Genomic DNA, 22,329 nt, shown 5'->3' on the forward strand with positions numbered 1-22,329 from the left:
GGAAGGGGATGGAGGAGCAGCAACAAGGTGAAAATGTTATTTCAAGACAAGAAAGAATAAAGAGTTTTAGTCCTCAGGCTGAAGACAGGGAAGGGGATGAGGGAGAATGGTTATTATCTCCTGTATTATTGTCCTTTACCAGACAAATTTAGAGGTTTATCCTTGTGGCCATAGCAGCTTGGAAGACCCAAAGTCTCAGACTCAGTGAGTAAGTGCAGCAAAGATCCTTGATTGAACCTTTATCCTTATGGGAATAATCACAGGCATGGACATACTTTGTGAAAAATAGTTAAACTTTCAGGTAACGATGACAGAATGAACACACATAAATTCTCACATCCTTCAGAACAAGATCCTGCTAAAATGACAGTAAAGGAATTTTTTAAGGTATTAATCTACAAGGATAAAGCAAATGGGAAGAGATTAAAAACATGGAAGAGGAGGCCATAAAGCAGATGAGCAATTGGTAAATGATTTAATAGGCTCAAGAAAACTGAATCCTGATCTACTGAATCCTCAAAGGCTTAGGAGTTAGGGGCACCAGGCACCTTTGAAGCTGTGATGAAGGAAGTAGTTAGGAAGGGGCTAAAATGAGAAGGATTGGTTAACTATGTGCTTATGAGACAAATAAGAGCTCTAGCTTCTCTTCCCCACTTCGCAGAACTTTGACTGCTTCTCCCCCGCTCTGATAGAAAACTGGAAATTTATTCTTTTTTTTTTCCAGTTCTATTAAGGTATCATTGACATATAACATTGTGTAAGCTGAACATGATGATATATAATGTGGTGTTTTTTTAAACTTTTTATTTTATATTGGGGTATAGTTGATTAACATTGTTGTATTAGTTTCAAGTGTACAGCAAAGTGATTCAGTTATACACGTACCTATTCTTTTTCAAATTATTTTCCCATTAGGTTATAACATGGTGATTTGTTATACATATATTGTGAAATGATTACCACAGTAGGTTTATTTAACATTTCCATCATCTCACAGAAGTACTCTTTTTTAATGGTGAGAACATTTAAGATCCACTCTCTTAGCAACTTTCAGGTATCTAATAAGTTTTGTTAACTGTAGTCTCCATGTTGTACGTTTGATCCCCAGAACTTATAACTGGGAATTTGTACCAATTGACCAACATCTTCCCATTTCTCTAATTTCCTAGCCCCGGGCAGCTACCATTCTATTCTGTTTTATGAGTTAGGCTTTTTTAGATTCCACATATAAGCGAGATCATACAGTATTTGTCTTTCTCTATCTGACTTTGGCAATTTAGTCTTTGATGAAGGTAAGACATAGGTAAAACAGAAGGTCTCCAAACTGGGACACCATGCGCAAGTGAGGAAGGTCTTACAATGGAAGATTAGGTGGTCTAATGGTTAGTTCCCACCTTTCAATAATACCTCCCCTGCCACACACACAGAGGAATACCCCTACCCTGTTTCACCACTCTGAAACTCTGGTAGTCAAACCCGTATCTTCCATGCAGAGGATTAGAAACATCTTTCTAGATAATCTGATCAGTCCAAGAGGGAAGACGTAAATCTGAAAGTGAAGTTTTCCTGACAGTTGACCCATTCAGGCAACTAAATTCTCAGAATTTCCTTTTGTATGTCTAGTTTCCTTCCTGACAACCTTCTTGACAACCAGCCATTCAAGGAAACTAATATGAAACGTAAAGACTATACAGGGGAAAAAAGCTATACAGGGAGATGAAAACTTTAAAAAAAAATTATTGCTGTCTTCAGAGAGATTAGAGTAAATACGGCAACCTTAGACCAAGAAGAAGTCACAAAAAGGAACATTTGGAGAATAAGAAATGCAGTTGGAAATTTAAAATATTAGAGTAGAAATGGGAAACTCGGTAGAGAGCACAGATGATAAAATTGAGGAATTCTCCCACAAAGTAGAACAAAATGACCAAAAAAATGACAAATAGATAAACTATAAAAGTGCAGGTAAAGATAAGGAGGTCCATTATTCAAAACTAGGAGTTTCATAAAGAGAGATTTTTTTTTTAAATCCAGGGGAAGAAGTCAATAACAGTAATTCAAGAAAATTTACCAAAACTGAAGTACATGGATTTCCAGATTGCAAAGGCCTTCTGAGTGCCCAACCCAGTGGAAGAAAATAGACCTATACTAAGTTCTATACCCAACCAAACTCCCTGTCAAATACAAAGGTAGACTAAATGTATGTTCAGATATGCAAAGCCTTAAAACTTTTACCTTCCAGATACTGTTTCTCAGGAAGCTGTTGGAGATGTTCTTCACCAAAATGAGAAAATAGATCAAGAAAGAAGACAGCATGATATAGGACAGAGGCAATTTAGGACAGGAGAGAGATGAAAGGAATCCTTAGAATGATGGTCAAGACAGATCCCAAGATGACATCTTGCATCAGACTTAGAGGGCAACCAGACTTGATTGAAACTGGCCAGAAGGCCTGGAAAGACTTGTTTAAGGAGAAGAAATTGCTAGTAATACCTGATGTATCAGAATGTTTGAGAGGAGCTTTAGTTCAAGTAAGGGAGAGTTGGGAAAGAAGAGGTGAGTCAGTGTTGAGTGCATACAAAACTAAGCAAAAGAAAAATCAAGGCTCTATCTAACTCTTAGTAGAGAAGAAAAGCTTAGTAGGAAGAAAAATTCAGGAAAGGAAAGTACTATATATGTTAGTTGTGAATAATATCTACATATTCATGATGTAAACAGTGAGTATTGATTCAGCCAATGTTACAATACAGTCTAAATCTAGGGGATGGGAAAGGGTCCATGTGGAGGAGCTAAAAAGTTTTCTTCCATAGTAGTAGGTAAGATCTTGGTAGGTAAGATCTAAAACTGTAAAATCAAGAAGTAGCATTAAATGCATGATAATTATAGATGTGCGATAAATCCTAAAATAATCCATTAAAACAGGTAAAAGTTGCCTCCAAGGAGAAGAGGGATGGGGGGAGTATTTTTCATAATAAATCTTATAGGCTATTTGACTTTTTAAGCTATGTACATGTGAAAGTTTCTTTTAAAAATGTAAAAAAAGAAAAAAATAGTTAAACCAGTTTTGTTTTGTTTTATTTGAATGAGTCCAAACACCACAGCAGTAGCAGTGACTACTAGTACTATAATAGAATCTTCTTACTTATTAAAAAAAAAATCCTCTCTTACAAAGTATGCATTTTACCTTATGTGCATTTCTCTCATAAGTTTTTCTTTCCTTGAATTTCTGAGACAAATGTAAGGATTGACGTTTTCTTTCTGATCACTGACTTAGCACTAATGCTGTACCAGTAAAGTCTAGGTCATGAATGGTTGAACTCTTAAGAAGCTTTAGGGAAGGAAAAAAAAATCCTTGTCAGACTACTCCAACTCCCAACCTGCTTGCTAATCCAGTAGAAATATGGTTTGGGACAGGCTTCAAAACCTCCATAGTACATAGGACTCCTAACACAGAAGGCGTGAGTATGGGGAAATGTCTTTTAAAATGATTGGGCAGACTGTTAGGTTCAAAGCTGTCACATGTCTGCTCAGCCCCTACTATAAGCTGCAGACTCTGTAGATCACCAGATAGTGCCACTCACAGCATCTTGCTATTTTCTTTTCTCTTTTGCTTGTATTAAAGTTCTAACACATTGACAGATTTTAGCAGCAAAAACTCTTATACCAGTAGTGCCGAAATTAGTAATCCTTCATGCTATTTGGAAGCTGGAGTGTACAGGATTCTACAGTGAAATCAGTCATGCACTTCCAGCTTTAACAAACCCCGAGATAGGACATATCCACACCAGTTTTGGTGCCCAGGACAAAAATACTTCTCTGTCTCCTGTTATCATTTGCATTCCCTGTGCTGTTGGTGTGAGTGTTCTTAAGTTTTCTGTAGTATTATTTTTGTTTACTTTGACTACTCTACCTCTGGTTGGTAGCCTTGTACATAGTTATACCGATACTCGAATTATGTGCTAAGTAAATCTCTAGATCTTTTTTCTTTTTTCCCTGATTGATTCTCTAGGCAGAGGTCCAGAATTTCCCAAAGGGCAGAGGAGGGTCCCTGAAATTTTTTGTGAGCATTGAAGTAGTCTGGGAATAGTAGGTGGCAGGTGTGTGGCTTTTCTGGGTTGAGCTTGTTTTCTCCAAATACATTTCAGTTCTCTTTTAGGAGCTGTTACTGCCTGGAACACCGGTTTCTTTACACAGCTCATAAAGAATACAGAGGCTTTGAGGGACGTGTGTTCTGTTGAGCTTTGAAATCTCCAGCCTGATTGTATGAGTGTGTAGGGTATGAGTATTCCATGAGAGGAAATAATGCATGCAAGGAGGGCTAGCACATGGGATGTGTTCAGAAGCTGGTACCTTTCATTTTAATTCCAGTGCTAGTTTCTCAGGGGTCTGGAGTGAAGATTTGTGGCTCCTTACTCCTGTGCTCTCTTTATTTCTCTCTTGACTTGGTGCTCAGTTTTCACTTCTGTTATTCTGACCATCTTAGGCAATTCCTGTCTTATTTCTCAGTGTGTCAAATGTTTACATTCTTAGAAGGATTCTTAGATTTTTCTTCAGGGAGAGGCAGATTCTCCTTCTGTTTGTCCCTCTTCCTTCTGTATTGAATCTTCTACTCTAAAAGGAAGAAAAAGAAAAAAGAAAAAAAAAAAGACAGGCTCCTCCAGCCTTTAAAATTTTAAGTTACAATAAGTGACATATCCCTACCATAGTCTAAGGTTCAAAAAAAGGAGAAACTTCCCTTACCCATCATGATCCTAAAGCAGGCCTGCTACAGGTCATAGTCACCAAATGAGTTCTTATAGATTCATAGGGAAACTAACAAATTTAATTTTCCTCTACTTTTTCTCTAGTGCACAAATCCATTAGACTCATGTGTCTACGTTTGTAGAAATTCACAGCCTATTGGATAAACTGAAAAAGACAATGCAGCCATTTTAAAGATAAAACTGGTGAAATTCTCTCTCGTGCTCCCAGCATCTTGGGCTAGGGGCAAAGTTAATGAAAAAATGCAAATATTGAACTTTTGGTAATTTAGTTCTATTTCTTAAAATATACTTTGTGTTGGTTTTAAATGTTTTATTGAGTAATAAAATTGGTTAACAGTATTCCCACATGGGGATTTGTTCACAATAGCACATAGCACAGAGACAGAAGAAGGGACTGGTTTATGCATATGCATGATCTTTCCCTCCCCCTCCCTCCTCTGGCTCCTCCCTTTGTCCCTCGTCTCGTTCTCCCTTCTTGCCTCCCTCCCTCCCCCTCTCCCTTATTCATTTTTCGTTTTATGTCTTTCACTTCCCTTTTGGTCTTTGTATAATCCCTTGAAAATTACAATATGAAAAAAAAAGCAGAGATAAGAAAACTAAACCATGAAATAAATAAGACATTTCTTCCCATGAAATTCAAATCAGTTCCTCTTTCCAGATCCTAAGAAACCTACTTAGATTTTTACCTATATCCTGGTAAATATGTATAATAGGTGTACTGTGTCTATATCGCAGACTCATTTATGGTATATCCATATTCTCAGGCAGAGCTAGTCATGCCTGGCCATTTGACCCTTCTTTTAATCCTGCAGGGAGAGGTTCTATAACTGTTTATCCTTCCAATTTAGCAAGTTTGTCTATAAAGTTCTATATACTAAATAGATCACCTACCAACCAGTGGCTAATTATTTGAATTTTTTATTTGTTATCTGTCTCCTGACCTGAAATGTAAATTCCATGGGGAGTAGATTTTATCTCTAGTGTTCCATCCCATATCCCAGCACCCAGCAGGAGTAGCTGGCACATGGTAAGTACTTGGTTAATATTTGTGGATAAGACAGTGATCGTGTGTGTGTTTGGGGGGGGGGGTGGCGGGGAGAGGATTATTTCTCTTTTAGCTATGTTTGTTTTGTTCACAGGGAGAACTTTTAAAGTTCATGCTGCTAAATTTAGTGTTTTAAGGTTAGGCTACCATGTGTGAATAGGTCAGAGGCTTTTATGTCTTTCTCCTTACTACTACTACCAATGTGGAGCCTGAGATTGAGAGAAATTAAGGAACTTGCCCCCAATTTTATACCTAATGCATCGTGAAGCTCTGACTAGAACCTAGGTCATTCTTTCAGCTCAGTCCTGTCAAAAATCATACAGTTTGATGGGTTTTAGTCTTACTGTCTAAACTGCACTATAAACTTTTCCAGATGAAGGTTTATGTCCTGTCTTTCTGGTCCATTCCTCACAGTGCTTAGCAGAATTTCTTGTACCTAGTGTTTATTAAATCTTGATTAACAGCAGATTTACCCAGTATACCTACAAGAGCTGTTGACTGGTAAATGTGCAAGCAGAAAATAGAAATGAATTAAATAAATTTACATTATATAATTTTCATATGATTTGTGTAAATATTATAATTAAGTTATTTTGTGATATTAATGTCAAATATGTTTTCATAGATTGAAGACATATTATTATGGCAGGTTTTTATGTTCTGTATACTCGGCGGTGGGGAAAAAAGCCTACTGTTCCAAATGCATGTTTCCACCAAATAAAAAACAACACTTAAATATTTATCTCTAATGTTGGAATGACTTTCTATTTTGGGTAGCACTGGGCTATGATGTGTTAGTAATTATTTCCTGATCTTGTCCCCTCTGCATACTTGATTCTATATAGCATCAATTGTCTTTGAAAAACAAGATGACTTCTTGTTTTGTTTGCCCTTCAGGTTGAATAGTGGAGTTGCTGGAACATGATTGCTCCCATTGCAGGGCTAACGGTCAGACAGCATCAGGGCTGTTCTCTGAGACAGTAGCCTCTGCTTAGGCTAACTCTGGCAGAATGTTTAACCTTTCAATAATTCTTCCTCTCCCAAATAAGCAAATGCTGCTGGGGCCCTTTGCTGAAGTCAGTAGAGGAGAATCTATAGCTCCATAGATCAGCCAGAGGGAAGGTTTTCTAAGAGTAACAAATCTGTTCTGTTGCAACATGCTTTTTCTAGAAGCTTTTTGTCATTCTGGCAGTAAACTGTTTTCCACTTGCTGCCTTAGCAACAAGATCTGAAGTCACTTCCCCCTCTGGTCTGTGGTTTGATTATAAGAGCATTAACATTGTACCTAGAACTAGAAGAAAACATCATACTGGGGAAACCTACAGACGTTTCCAGCTTCTTTGGCTAGAGAATTATTTATGTACATTCTTCATATCTCCATGAAAGGAAAGTCAAATAGGAAATTGTGGAAATGGTGAATTCAAATCCCACATGATCCTAAGTCCTTAGTAAACACTGTAGCTAAAGTTTTTGTCAGGTAACCGCCTCTGGCCACAGCAAAGAACAGTTTTTCTCTGCAGAGTTCTCCATGGTGACCTCAGAGGAACAGCCTAAATGTTAAGGATCCCTTCTTGTGCTGTTAAGGGTCCCAGTCTTAGGCTAACAATGGTTTTCTTTGTTTAACCCAAGAATATAAAGTTCAATTTGAGAATAAAACTTTGTTTACCAGAGAATAAAATTCTGATGGGTTTCGGCTTTAGTTGATCCCTTGAGAGCTCATTTAAAAATTTTTTGCTGAATTCAATTTTATCTTGTAGTAGAACCTGCTCAGTACAGAAGTTAGGTGGTCATATAACTAGAGGCAAAGGTTAAGGATGAACTGTAACCACAAGTAGGCTAAAGACTAAAGAATACCAAGACTAGAGGATTCCAAGGGGTTTAAAGTGAGGATGTACAGTTGCTGTCTTTCTGTATTCATTTTGTTAACGATGTATTGTATGTGACTCAGAAAAGAAATATGGTTGCGTCCTGACAAGAAATGATGGAAAGATAGGTTAAGAATAGGAATTTGTAGTACCTTCCCAGAACAGGCAGGGAATACAATGAAATCTCCAAGGCAAAAATTTTCTAGGTCATGGTATTATGATGTCTCTTTGTAAGAAGTGCTCTTTTTCTTAAATACATTAAAACTCCAAACTTCCAGAGTTTGCACAAGAAAGAAACTCTTCTGTGGGCATGTGTGGCTGCACCAAATATAGGCAAAAGATTCTTCCCTTGTTTCCTTATGCAGAGCTGAGTCAGGTCAAGAACATTTTAAATAGACTTTTCTAAAGACTAGAAGCTTAAAGCAGGAAATAACATAGAGCCAGGTAATCTGCATTCAGAATGTAGCTTCTTTCTATGGCCCGTAACACCTATACTGTGGGGCCCTAAGGGGATGGACTAGCCCCTGCCTGTACTCTTGAAGTCCATCCTTGGGCCTGCCTCTTCATGGATGCACCACTTCAACACCCACAGTTAGGACTGCTCTCCCAGACAACCAACAGTCTCCAAGTCCAAAAGAAATTCTGCCTCCAACGACCTATTCTTTGCATTTCTATTTAATGATACTCTACTCTGCCAAGGACTGCATTAGACACTTTAAATACTTACCTCATTTAAATATCATATAAGTTTTGTGTATTGACCTCATTTTATAGAGAAGGAAACTGTGGTTCAAAAAGGTTTAAAACATTTTCCCCCCAAAGTGACACAGCTAATTAAGTGGGGAAGGGCGGGTAGGGGCTGCAAACCTGCTTCTTTTAGACTCTAAAGCAAGTACTTCAAAACTCTATAGTGCCTTTCAATTTCAGAATGTTATCCTTGGAGGGTTTAGGCTTCATTTTATTAAAGAAGACAGAATCTCTTTTCACCCACAGTATTATCGCTCCTAGAAACTTCTGCATTGAAACATCCTGTTCTGAACTGTGTTGAGGCCCCAGTCTTTGTCAGTGACTAGAAGACAGCTAACATAGGAAAGGGAGGAGAATACTGGAAACAGACTGTTACACCAGGGCTCATGTGGACAGCATTCATCCTCCTCAGAAATGGCCGATCTGTTGCATATCTGCCTTCCTTAGCACTGTTTAAGTTTTAATTATCTTCCAACTGTCTGAGCTGCTGTTGAGGACCTCAGAGAGAACAAAGGATAGCTGACATATTTTTCAGCAGCACTCCTCTCTGCACATTGATGAAGTCACTAGCTGCCACTGCCCTTATTATCAGGTTAAATCAGAGTCTGAGTGCTCATTGGAGGGATGATGTTGAAAGAAAAAAATTAAGCTTGTTTTACCTCTTTTTCAAAATCTTTTGTGACAGAAAAAATGTGGTATCTCCTTCTCCTGTTTGGGTGTTATGACCCAGAAGCAAGTTTACTTTTGTTTTTCAAAGAAAAAAAAGTAAAGAGAGAGAGGATTTTCTCCTATCCCAACCCCTGGATCTTTTTTTTTTTTTTAAATTTTATTTATTTATTTATTATTTTTTGGGGGGTACACCAAGTTCAATCATCTGTTTTTATACACATATCCCCATATTCCCTCCCTTCCTTTACTCCCCACCCCTCCAGTCCCCCCCACCCTCCCCGTCCCAGTCCTCTAAGGCATCTTCCATCCTTGAGTTGGACTCCCTTTGTTATACAACTTCCCACTAACTATCTATTTAAAAGTTGGTAGTATATATATGTCTGTGCTACTCTCTCGCTTCGTCTCAGCTTCCCCTTCACCCCCCGCCCCCTCCAAAACCTCGAGTTCTCCAGTCCATTCTCTGTATCTGCATCCTTGCTCTTGTCACTGAGTTCATCAGTACCATTTTTAGATTCCGTATATGTGAGTTAGCATACAATATTCGTCTCTCTTTCTGACTTACTTCACTCTGTATGACAGACTGTAGTTCTATCCACCTCATGACATATAGCTCCATCTCATCCCTTTTTTTTTTTTTTTTTTTATTTTATTTTTTTGGGGGGTACACCAGGTTCAATCAACTGTTTTTATACACATATCCCCATATTCCCTCCCATCCTTGACGCCCCCCCCTCGATTCCCCCCCACCCTCCCTGCCCCAGTCCTCTAAGGCATCTTCCATCCTCGAGTTGGACTCCCTTTGTTATACAACAACTTCCCACTGACTATTTTACAGTTGGTAGTATATATATGTCTGTACTACTCTCCCGCTTCTTCTCAGTTTCCCCTTCACCCCCCGCCCCCTCCCATACCTCGAGTTCTCCAGTCCATTCCCTGTATCTGCTTCCCTGTTCTTGTCACTGAGTTCATCAGTACCATTTTTAGATTCCATATATGTGAGTTAGCATACAATATTTGTCTTTCTCTTTCTGACTTACTTCACTCTGTATGACAGATTGTAGTTCTATCCACCTCATTACATATAGCTCCATCTCATCCCTTTTTATAGCTGAGTAATATTCCATTGTATATATATGCCACATCTTCTTTATCCATTCATTTGTTGATGGGCATTTAGGTTGCTTCCATGTCCTGGCTATTGTAAATAGTGCTGCAATAAACATTATGGTACAAGTTTCTTTTCGGATTATGGTTTTCTTTGGGTCTATGCCCAGTAGTGGGATTACTGGATCATATGGTAGTTCTATTTGTAGTTTTTTAAGGAACCTCCAGATTGTTTTCCATAGTGGCTGTACCAACTTACATTCCCACCAACAGTGCAGGAGAGTTCCCTTTTCTCCACACCCTCTCCAACATTTGTTGTTTCCAGATTTTGTGATGATGGCCATTCTGATTGGTGTGAGGTGATACCTCATTGTGGCTTTGACCTGCATTTCTCTGATGATGAGTGATGTTGAGCATCTTTTCATGTGTTTGTTGGCCATCTGTATGTCTTCTTTGGAGAAATGTCTATTTAGGTCTTCTGCCCATTTGTGGATTGGGTTATTTGCTTTTCTGGTATGAAGCTTCATGAGCTGCTTGTATATTTTGGAGGTTAACCCTTTGTCCGTTGTTTCATAGGCAATTATTTTTTCCCATTCTGAGAGTTGCCTTTTAGTCTTGTTTATGGTTTCTTTCGCTGTGCAAAAGCTTTGAAGTTTCATGAGGTCCCATTTGTTTATTCTTGATTTTATTTCCATGCTTCTAGGAGGTGGGTCAAAAAGGATCTTGCTTTGATGTATGACATAGAGTGTTCTGCCTATGTTTTCCTCTAGGAGTTTTATAGTGTCTGGCCTTCCATGTAGGTCTTTAATCCATTTGGAGTTGATTTTTGTGTATGGTGTTAGGAAGTGTTCTAATTTCATTCTTTTACATGTAGCTGTCCAATTTTCCCAGCACCACTTATTGAAGAGGCTGTCTTTTTTCCATTGTATATTCGTGCCTTCTTTGTCGAAGATAAGGTGCCCATATGTGTTTGGGCTTACTTCTGAGTTCTCTATTCTATTCCATTGATCTTCCTTTCTATTTTTGTGCCAGTACCATACTGTCTTGATCACTATGGCCTTGTAGTATAGTTTGAAGTCAGGAAGCCTGATTCCACCAACTCCATTTTTCCTTCTCAAGATTGCTTTGGCTATTCGGGGTCTTTTGCGTTTCCATACAAATCGTAAGATTTCTTGTTCTAGTTCTGTGAAAAATGCCACTGCTAATTTGATCGGGCTTGCATTGAATCTGTAAATTGCTTTGGGTAGTACAGACATTTTCACGATGTTGATTCTTCCAATCCAGGAACATGGTATGTCCCTCCACCTGTTTGTGTTGTCTTTGATTTCTTTCATCAATGTCTTAAAGTTTTCTGCATACACATCTTTTGCCTCCTTAGGCAGGTTTATTCCTAGGTATTTTATTCTTTTTGTTGCAATGGTGAATGGGAGAGTTTCCTTAATTTCTCTTTCTGCTCTTCCGTTGTTAGTGTATAGGAATGCAAGAGATTTCTGTGCATTAATTTTGTATCCTGCTACTTTACTAAACTCATCAGTTAGTGCTAGCAGTGTTCTGGTAGAATCTTTAGGGTTTTCTATATATAATATCATGTCATCTGTAAAGAGTGACAATTTTACTTCTTCTTTTCCAATTTGTATTCCTTTTATTTCTTTTTCTTCTGTGATTGCTGTGGCTAAAACTTCCAAAACTATGTTGAATAACAGTGGTGAGAGTGGACACCCTTGTCTTGTTCCTGTTCTTAGAGGGAATGCTTCCAGTTTTTCCCCATTGAGAACGATGTTGGCTTTTGGTTTTTCATATATGGCTTTTATTATGTTGAGGTAATTTCCTTCTATGCCCATTTGCTGGAGAGCTTTTATCATAAATGGATGTTGAACTTTGTCAGAAGCTTTTTCTGCATCTATTGAGATGATCATATGGTTTTTATCCTTCAAGTTGTTGATATGATGTATCATGTGGATTGATTTGCGTATATTGAAGAATCCTTGCATCCCAGGGATAAACCCCACTTGATCATGGTGGATGATTTTTTTAATGTGCTGTTGGATTCTGTTAGCTAGTATTTTGTTGAGGATTTTTGCATCTGTATTCATCAGTGATATTGGTCTGTAGTTTTCTTTTTTTGTGACATCTTTGCCTGGTTTTGGGATCAAGGTGATGGTAGCCTTGTGGAATGAGTTTGGGAGTGTTCCGCCTTCTGCAATATTTTGGAAGAGTTTGAGAAGGATAGGTGTTAGCTCTTCTTGAAATGTTTGATAGAATTCACCCATGAACCCATCTGGTCCTGGGCTTTTGTGTGTTGGGAGATTTTTAATCACTGCCTCAATTTCCGTACTTGTGATTGGTCTGTTCATAGTTTCTATTTCTTCCTTGTTCAGTCTTGGAAGATTGTATTTTTCTAAGAATGTATCCATTTCTTCCAGGTTATCCAATTGATTGTCATATAGTTGCTTGTAGTAGTCTCTCATGATGTTTTGTATTTCTGAGGTGTCCGTTGTTACTTCTCCTTTTTCATTTCTAATTCTGTTGATTTGCATCTTCTCCCTTTTTTCCTTGATGAGTCTGGCTAATGGTTTATCAATTTTGTTAATCTTCTCAAAGAACCAGCTTTTAGTTTTATTTATTTTTGCTATGGTTTCCTTCCTTTCTTTTTCATTTATTTCTGCTCTGATCTTTATGATTTCTTTCCTTCTGCTCACTTTGGGGTTTCTTTGTTCTTCTTTCTCTAGTTGTTTGAGGTGTAAGGTTAGGTTGTTTATTCGATAATTTTCTTGTTTCTTAAGGTCGGACTGTATTGCTATAAACTTCCCTCTTAGAACTGCTTTTGCTGCGTCCCACAGGTTTTGGGTTGTTGTGTTTTCATTGTAGTTTGTTTCTAGATATTTTTTGATTTCCTCTTTGATTTCTTTAATGATTTCTTGGTTGTTTAAGAGTGAATTGTTTAGCCTCCATGTGTTTGTATTTTTTGCAGTTTTTTTCCTGTAATTGATATCTAGTCTCATGGTGTTGTGGTCTGAGAAGATGCTTGATTTGATTTCAGTTTTCTTGAATTTGCCAAGGTTTGATTTGTGACCCAAGATGTGATCTATCCTGGAAAATGTTCCGTGTGCACTTGAGAAGAAAGTGTAGTCTGTTGTTTTTGGATGGAATGTCCTATAAATATCAATTAAGTCGAGATGGTCTAATGTGTCATTTAAAGCTTGTGTGTCTTTATTTATTTTCTGTTTGGATGATCTGTCCATTGATGTAAGTGGGGTGTTCACATCTCCCACTATTATTGTGTTACTGTTGATGTCCCCTTTTATAGCTGTTAGCATTTGCCTTATGTATTGAGGTGCTCCTGTGTTGGGGGCATAGACATTTACCATTGTGATATGTTCTTCTTGAATGGATCCCTTGATCATTATGTAGTGTCCTTCCTTGTCTCTTTTAATAGACTTTACTTTCAAGTCTAATTTGTCTGATATGAGTATTGCTACTCCAGCTTTCTTTTGACTTCCATTTGCATGGAATATCTTTTTCTATCCCTTTACTTTCAGTCTATATGTATCCCTTGGTCTGAAGTGGGTTTCTTGTAGGCAGCATATAGAAGGGTCTTGTTTTTGTATCCATTCAGCCAGTCTGTGTCTTTTGGTTGGAGCATTTAATCCATTTACATTTAAAGTGATTATTGACATGTGTGTTCCCATTACCATTTTCTGAATTGTTTTGGGTTTGTATTTGTAGGTGTTTTCCTTTTCTTGTGTTTCCTACTTAGAGAAGTTCCTTTAGCACTTGTTGTAAGGCTGGTTTGGTGGTGCTGAATTCTCTTCACTTTTGCTTGTGTGTAAAGCTTTTGATTTCTCCCTCAAATCTGAATGAGATTCTTGCTGGGTAGAGTATTCTTGGCTGTAGGTTTCTCTCTTTCAGGACTTTCAGTATATCCTGCCATTCCCTTCTGGCCTGCAGAGTTTCTGTAGAAAGGTCAGCTATTATCCTGATGGGTTTTCCCTTATATGTTGTTTGTTGCTTTTCTCTTGCTGCTTTTAATATTTTTTCTTTGTGTTTAATTGTCGTTAGTTTGATTAATATGTGTCTTGGTGTATTTCTCCTTGGGTTTATTCTGTATGGGACTCTCTGTGCTTCTTGGACTTGGTTAATTATTTCCTTTCCCATGTTGGGGAAGTTTTCCACTATAACCTCTTCAAATATTTTCTCAGACCCTTTCTTGTTTTCTTCTTCTTCTGGGATGCCTATAATTCGAATGTTGGTCCGCTTAATGTTATCACTGAGGTCTCTGAGACTGTCTTCTATTCTTTTTATTCTTTTTTCTTTTTCCTGCTCTGTGGCGTTTATTTCCCCCATTCTAGCTTCCAACTCACTTATTTGTTCTTATGCCTCAGTTATTCTGCTGGTTATAGCATCTAGAGTATTGTATTTTTAATTTCAGTTATTTTGTTATCCATTGCTGTTTGTTTTTCTGAGTTCTTATGAACTGTTTCTTGTACTTTCTCTATTTTGTTATCGAGATTTTGTATCATTTTTACTGTCATTACTCTAAATTCTTTTTCAGGCATTTTTCCTATTTCCTCTTCATTTATTTGGTCTTGTGGGTTTTTTTCCTGCTCCTTTGCCTGCATGGTGTTTCTTTGTTTCCTCATGATTGTCCAGACTTTTGGGGTTGCTTGTGCTGGTGATAGAGGTGTTTATAGAAGACTGTCCAAGCCTCAGACTAATGTCCAAGTATTGGATTAAACGAATATTAAGTCTAGGAAACACATACATGTATAAGACACACAGTTACTGAATCCATTAGGACATAAGGCTCTAGTAAGACCTGACAGAACCCCAGTATGCTATCAGATATTCAAAGAGAAACCCAACAGAAATTGACAACTGAAACAGAACAAATCAGAGACAAAAGAAAAAGCAAACAAACAAACAAATAACACCTTACACATACAAACATTAATTCAGGGAGATTTTGTAAGCTGGCATCAAATATAGAAGGAAAGAGCCAGAGTACCACCAGAGAGAATGGAGTTTCTCTGAAGGTAATTAGACAACTGTACTAAGAACTAAGATAAAGACAAAAACCTAATATTAAATACCAAGGCGGTGCATCATCTGGAGAATAGAGCAAGGAGTCTGAGCAGATCGATAGTGTTGCTTATAAGTATGTTAAGATAAAGTAAACTTAAAATGGCTGGAAGAAAGGGCAACAGAAGAGTGTAGTGTGGTTGGAAATATGCAAATAAAAAGAAAGGTATAGAAATGTATAAAAGATAGGGATGAAAGGAAAGTATGAGAGATATATTGTCCGTACTACCAAAAACTTAGCTAGATATAGAAGTATATAAAATGGCAAAAAAAAAATAAAAAAATAAAAAATATCATTAAAAAATTATGTTATAAAACTTGTAGATCCCTTAGGGCTAAGATCGTATTTAATAAAGAAAAAAAAAAGAGAGAGAGAAAAAGAAAAAAAAAAAAATCCAGAACTGATCCCAGAATGGACCAGTTCAATAGGAATTGATACTGATATTTCTGTTTCCTTATAGTCTCAGCTGTAAGTGTCCTTCTCCTCGCCTTGGGTTTTTTTGCATTATTCTGTGACCAGCAGAGGTTCCTTTATTGTTTGTCTGTAAGCGTCGGTGTGTGGGGAGGGAGAGGGTACAATAGTGGCTCCTTCACCTGGGAGTGAGTGAGCAGTGGCGCAGTGTTGTTTCAGTTGGGCTTGAAGGTGCCTGTTGCAGAGGGATGCCAGTGGCTCAGGCGTAAACAGAAAGTCTTAGAGTTGGGCCTCTCTCGGGGTTTTTTTTGTTTTTTTGTTTCTCTGGGCAGCCTCCCTGCTGCTGGCGTTGCAAGGGGTTTTAATCTAGCCCTGTCTGAGTGCCTGAGGGTGCTTGTTATCCCTGAGTGCCTTAGGTGGCCCATGGGCGTCTCTCCACTGCCTGTTGCAGAGGCACCCAAAGAGAGAGAGAGGCTATGGGCGCGGCTTCTCTCCCCGCCCATGAGCCTGCAGCCTCCAGCCGCCATCATGGCCGGGCATCTCTCAGGGGCGGGCACTCCTCGCCGGGGACCTCTTCCCTCCTGTCCTCTCGATCGTCACCTTACTGGCAACAATGTTTCTCACCCTGAACCAGCTCTCCGGTTCCCACGCTCCCACTCCCGGACCCTCTGTTTAGCTGTGGATTGACATCTGGGTGCGGGAACACTGAGCTGTGGTGCGGACCCTCCGTATGTTTCTCACTCCCTCCCGTCTGCCACAGCTCCGCCGCTTCACCCTCTTTGAGCCCTTGTAGATGCCTCCCTACCGGTTATGTCGGGCTCCTTGCGGTCCTTTCTGGTGTCCGAGGCCGTCTACTGGTGTTCAGCTGGTTCTCTGTGGGAATTATTGCGTCCTTCGGTGCATTCCCAATGCATCTGTGGCGAGGGATGCATTCCACGTCCCTCTACTTCGCCGCCATCTTTTTCCCCTCCGCCCCTGGATCTTTTAGTAGCTTGGATAGTGGTAACTTCTACCTCCAGGATGTTCCATCCTGAGACCCGTTAGGGAAATCTGCTTATAATCAAGGATGGTACCTTGATGGTGGTACCTCCTTCTCCCTCTAGACATTGCTCATGGATCAGGGCATGCCTTCCTCTGAGCTGGACAGGGCCTCTGAGTTTTTAATGGAGAAGTCCAGGCTGCCCTACCAGTCACTGAAGTTGAGGGATTAGTTAAAGCCTATTTGCTATTTCTAGTCGAGATCTTCAGTAAAGGACAGAGTCCTGTGCTAAACAATTCTTTGCTGGAGAAAAGGATCATGGTTTCTTTCTTGTGACTTTGTTTCAGTTTTTTAATGTGTATTTGAGTAAGGACTTTATGCCATTTTTGTAAATTAGGCTATAATTTTATGGAGACTTAGAAAGTATTGTAGAACTAGAATAATTAAACTTGTTATGAGCATTACATATAACAGGCTAATCAAGAAGTGTGATGTACAGGGGTGAATTGCTAATTTGACCTCAGGATTATGCAGCAGAGATAACATTATCTTCATTTATATAGAACTTTTATCTGGAGGCATCTCTCAGTGCTTTTGCAATCATGTATATTATCTTGTTGGTTATCACAAACACTATCATTAAGGCTGTAAAATGTATTCCAGTACAATTTTTTATTTTCAGTTTCCTATAATTGGGGAATGAGGGAGGAGAAGGTTCTATATTTTCTCCCATTCCTGATATTTGCACCCGGGTAAAATTTGGGAAATGACTGTTATCTAAACTTGAAGAGCCTGGTTCCATATAATGTTTTAAAAAGAAAGGGAGGGAGGGAACATTACTGCATCCCCTTAGGTCAGCCTGAACTGTTAACTGTAAGAACTACTGATGGGGAAAGGCCCTATTAGCCCCTTCCTGGCTCCTCTACCTTGCACAGTGTTAGGAGAGCTATCTCTCCTTTGAGAGATTTGACCTAGGGAATAGGAAAAAGATCTGATCAAATTCCACCAAACCTCATTCCCTCCAAGGTTGCAGACAGCAGCAATCAGACTGTCACAACCATGTGTGGTTGAAAATGCTATGCTTGTTGAGTTCCTGTGGGTTTAAGGAAATGGACAAAATTAGATTCAGGCCAAGGTGCCAAGCTTAACACACCCCTTCAGTTCCAGAAAGCCCAGAGAGATTGTTACTGCCAACAGTAAAGAACAACACAATCTCTTCTACCCAGACCATTTAGAACTTATTTTAAATGAACCCCACCCACCCACCCAAATCCAGTAAAATCAGCACTTCTGTCTGCCTTGAGGGCTTGAGAGAACAGATCAGGGACAAACTCCTGCTTACCCAGAGGGCGCTGGTGAGCACAGCAGTTGCCCTGACTCTCCATGCAGGAAGAGTGATGTTTTCCTGCAGTGGGTGTGGGAACACTGAGCAGCCAGTCCAGGAGAAAGCATTACTATTGGTTGTGAAATGAGCGATCAGCTCTTGTCAGGGAGCAGATGGCTAAATGAGGTGCACAGGGAATGTGGTGAGATTCAGGCTTGAAGAAACAGGAGGGAAAATAGCCCATGATACAAAACCCCCAAATATAGCATCTTTAATGTGAATTTTTAAAATTGGCATTTACGTTATACAGTTAACTTGGAATGTAAGGAAATTACCGAATTAGTGAACAGCGATTAACTCAGAAGTAAAATTATATCAGCTAAGTGGAAGGTTGTTTTACGTACCGGAGGGAAGATATTACTAAAACCTTGCCCAGTCTGTCATCTCCTAATTGAAATCTGTTCGTTTAATATTCCCCATCCTTCAGAGCACATAGTTCATGATTTGGGAGAGCGTTATCAGTTAATCTAGTTATTTTCTTTCTCATTATTCTTTTGAATTCCAGTAAGACTGTGTGTGGCACATTACATTCCCTGTGGAATTGTGTGATGCTCAGAAGAGTAAGTTTATCTGTTCATTAACCTGTGAACTGTCAGGTCCCTTTGGAGAGTGAAAGGAGCAAATTACTCCAAGGTTAATGCTTGTTTGTCGAAGGTGAAGCCTCCAGGGAGACAGAGAAGGTGAAGAGGCCGAGATGCTCAAGACCTGCCCCGTGAAACTCTGCACTGTGTGCAGATGCCAGATCTGTGTGGCCAGGAGGGAGGCTGTAGAGCAGGCTGGGTCTCCTCTGCAGATCACTTCCTCTGGTCAGGAGAAGGCTTCCCAGCAGTCAAGTGGGGGGGCTGGCGTAAGTATATAGGGTTAACATCCTAACAGGGATTTAGGAGCAATATTAAAATACAAGAAACTGTGAGTAGTTTTCAGTAGTTTCCGTGGATTTTTACTTTAAACAGGAAAGCAGTATTGATTTCATGCATTTCATCCAATGGATGAAAGCTTTCATTGAGTTGGAAAGCATTTGATTTTGTGTGTGTTTGTGCACCTGTGCACAGGCACATTTCTAACCACAAGGCAAGGATGGAAGCTATTTGTTATTCTCCAGCGTAAACGTCTCATGGATATATAATTGTAGCGACATTCAGGGGTTAAGCTGAACAGTCCCTGGTTTGATTTTCTGTTAAACCAAATCTAAGTTCTACTTCATTCTCTGGAAAGTGGTACCTCCTTAATTTTGCTGTAATTCTTCTAGGCTCAGTTGGAGCTAGCTCTAAGGAGCAGGTACAGGGTCTGAAGCCAGTTCAGAGTCTCCTTTAGTCCATGCACTGGTCTGTTGTATGTTTACAAAGTGTATCTTATTCTGTTACCTTTGGATTTGTTATGATGGAAGCTCATGTTCTTCAACAAATTTTTTCTTTTTACCCCCAGGTATATTCGAATAGTTGGGACTCACAACACAGTGAATAAGATTTTTCACATTGTGGCTTTTGAGTGTATGTTTACAAACAAAACCTTCACTCTGGAGAAGGGGCTAATAGGTAAGTATTACAATTACATTTTTGTGTATACACTTAAATATTTTATCTTCAAATATTTCGCTATTCCATTAACTCATTTTAATTCACCTCTTATCAGCTTTGACTAAGAACTCTGGTTGATTTGAATGCCTTATGGCTGAGTGACTTAGAGAGGGCTTATATTTTTAGAAGTAGTCAAAATAATAATTCCAATAAACTTAAAAGAAAAAAATGTAAGTATTGTACTTGTAGTTAAGAATTGAAAATGTTCTAGTGATTAATTCAGATTTGCTATGTGGGGAATGCTTATGATAGTCAGGCAAAGCCTCTCATACCAAAGGCTTTTCTATATTTAATGGTAGGTGAGATCTGGGAGGCAGTCGGTATAATATTGATCCAATGCTCCTACTTTCCAAGCCTATGCAGGTATTTTGGCCTTTGATTTGATATAAATGGTGTGCTCACCTGTGAGAATATCATCTTTTCATGGACACAGCAGTCCATATTTGCCCTACTTTGCCAAATTCACCTCAAGAAAATGCCTGCATATAATTTAAATAAGACCAGAATAAAACTAAATTGTCACAATGAAAATTGTTATCTTAATGGGAAACGCAGCCTGGCTGATCTTTCCAAAGGGCATTTTAAATTTTGTTTAGTTGTTTGTTTTCTGTTATGTTTTGTTTTTACTTTTGTTTTAGGTACTATTTAGCCTGGCTCTGTGTATAGTCCATCCCAGGTCTTAACATTCCGGATACCATGAGTGACTTTTCCCATCTAGACCTCTTTTATCCATGCCCACAGGTTTTTTGCTCATTTCCTACCAAGATCATAGTTTAATTTATTAGATCCTTGAATCTGTGCCTTTACTGCAGCTTTCTTTGAAAGCAGAGGGATAAGATGCGCGTGCCTTGGTGTACCTAAAGTAGTTCTTTACCCTTGCAAAGGGACTCATTTCTCCTCTCCTCCCCAAGTTCTGTTCATGTTGGGATGCAGAACATATTGACAATGTCCTAAAAACATGGTGAAAACTAGATTGGGAAAGATGAGTGTAACTTGCAAATGTTTACTAATTCTTTGAATGGTCAAAAGTCTAAATTTTCATAATGCCTTCTGTTTCCTAAATGTAATCCTTTACTTTAAGGAAATTTGGGAGAGTAATATTAATAAAGTAGCAGGAGTAAAAATTATCCCAATGTATAGAGAACTTTTAGAGCTCAACTAAAATAAATAATTTGGTTTTAATTTTGCTATGGGTATAATTTTTAGTATTAAATATAAATGTTGATAATCGTTGTGACTTTTAAATCACTTGAAAGTTAACAGTGCTGAAGCATTTCCTGATATTATCAAGGCTTTTAATTCCATGAGGGGCATACAGTTGTGATGATGGGAGTGTTTTGGGGAGGCCACTCCTTTTCACCTGCCGCCCATGTTGTTTTATAGACTAGGCCTCACTGTGTATGTGATTGTGTAGTTAGGGGCATCCTTACTGAGAAGGATCTTATTAGAAACCAAACCACCTTCAGTCACAGGATGTGTAGGGCATTTGGCTACTCGCTTCAGCCCGGTGCACTGCATTTTGAGCATGCTGCGTAGAAGGCACCTCCCCCTTCTTACTGGAGGAAGAACAAGTTTGTGGACACTGTAGTTATCAAAGAAACAGGTCTATCTGGCATGTAAGGCCATTGCAGGAATGAAACTCGGTATCAGTTGTAGTGAGGGATGCTGTTGCTGGTCTGTATGTTTTATCCAAACTGAGTTAGTCAACATTATCAGAAGCCGTAATAGTCTCAAACATGTCAGGGGATGAAAGACGATTGCAGAGATGCAAAAAGTGTTTTTGGTGTCTGGTCACTTTTCTTCAAGCCCTCTTCTATGACGCTCACAGGTTTGTCTGCAGAGAGCACTGTGATCATTTGCCTGTCATCATCCCTCCACCGAATGAGAGCACATAGGCAGATATGTGCCGTGCACCTATTAGTTATTCAAGTAGAGAGACTAGTACCCACCACCCAGCTTAAAGAATTATCGACTCATAGACAACCTAGTTTTATCTGTATGCTACCTACTTCCTCCCCATCAGATTATTTTGAAGCCAATTCCAGACACTTTATCATCTTATCCATAAATATTTCAATATATATCTCTAAAAGTAAAGCCTTCTTTTTGTAGCCAGTCACAGTGTCATTATAGTACCCCAAAATTGCACCGTTATTCCTTATGAGTATTAAATACCCAGTCAGTGTTCAAATGTTCCTAATCAAATAAAAGCCTGGAGTGAGTTTATGTGTTTTTATAAGTTGTTTAAGTCAGAATTCAAATAAGGTCCATACTGTCAACGAGTAGCTGTTATGACTCTTAAATCTCTTTAAATCTGTAGGTTCCCTTACGTATGTCTATCTCTGTCTCTCTCTCTCTCTCTCTTTTTCCTCTCTCTCTAATTATAATTTATTTATTGAAGAAACTAACTTTCTGTGCTGCAGAGTTTCTAACAGCCTGGATTTTGGTGATTAGATCCCCATGGTAACGTTTAACATGCTCCTCTGCTATATTTCTTGTATTTAGTAATTAGAGGCTTAATATGACTGAGAATTTTTCTGGTTTTGTTTTTTGTTTGCTTTTATAAAATGCTCTATAGATGGTGGTATATGTCTATCAAGAAATACAGAAAATCTTTGGTTGCCTCTCACTTTTAGATAGTCACATCCATTCATGATTATTTCCTAGATTCATTCTTTCATAATTTGGAATTGCAAAATGGTTATATT

General features: G+C 38.7%; 1 protein-coding gene across 4 annotated transcripts in view; it reads left to right on the plus strand.

Moving 5' to 3' along the window:
- The window catches only part of BTBD9 (BTB domain containing 9), a 404,849-nt gene that overhangs the window by 241,058 nt on the left and 141,462 nt on the right, over positions 1 to 22,329 (plus strand). For all 4 annotated transcript variants that reach the window (XM_057698346.1, XM_057698348.1, XM_057698345.1 and 1 more), the window contains one exon: positions 19,470 to 19,579. In XM_057698346.1, coding sequence (XP_057554329.1) covers positions 19,470 to 19,579 — 110 coding nt within the window. The remainder of the gene's footprint in view (positions 1 to 19,469; positions 19,580 to 22,329) is intronic.

Source organism: Hippopotamus amphibius, chromosome 11 (genome assembly GCF_030028045.1).
Source record: "Hippopotamus amphibius kiboko isolate mHipAmp2 chromosome 11, mHipAmp2.hap2, whole genome shotgun sequence".
NCBI classification, from domain to species: Eukaryota; Metazoa; Chordata; class Mammalia; order Artiodactyla; family Hippopotamidae; genus Hippopotamus; species Hippopotamus amphibius.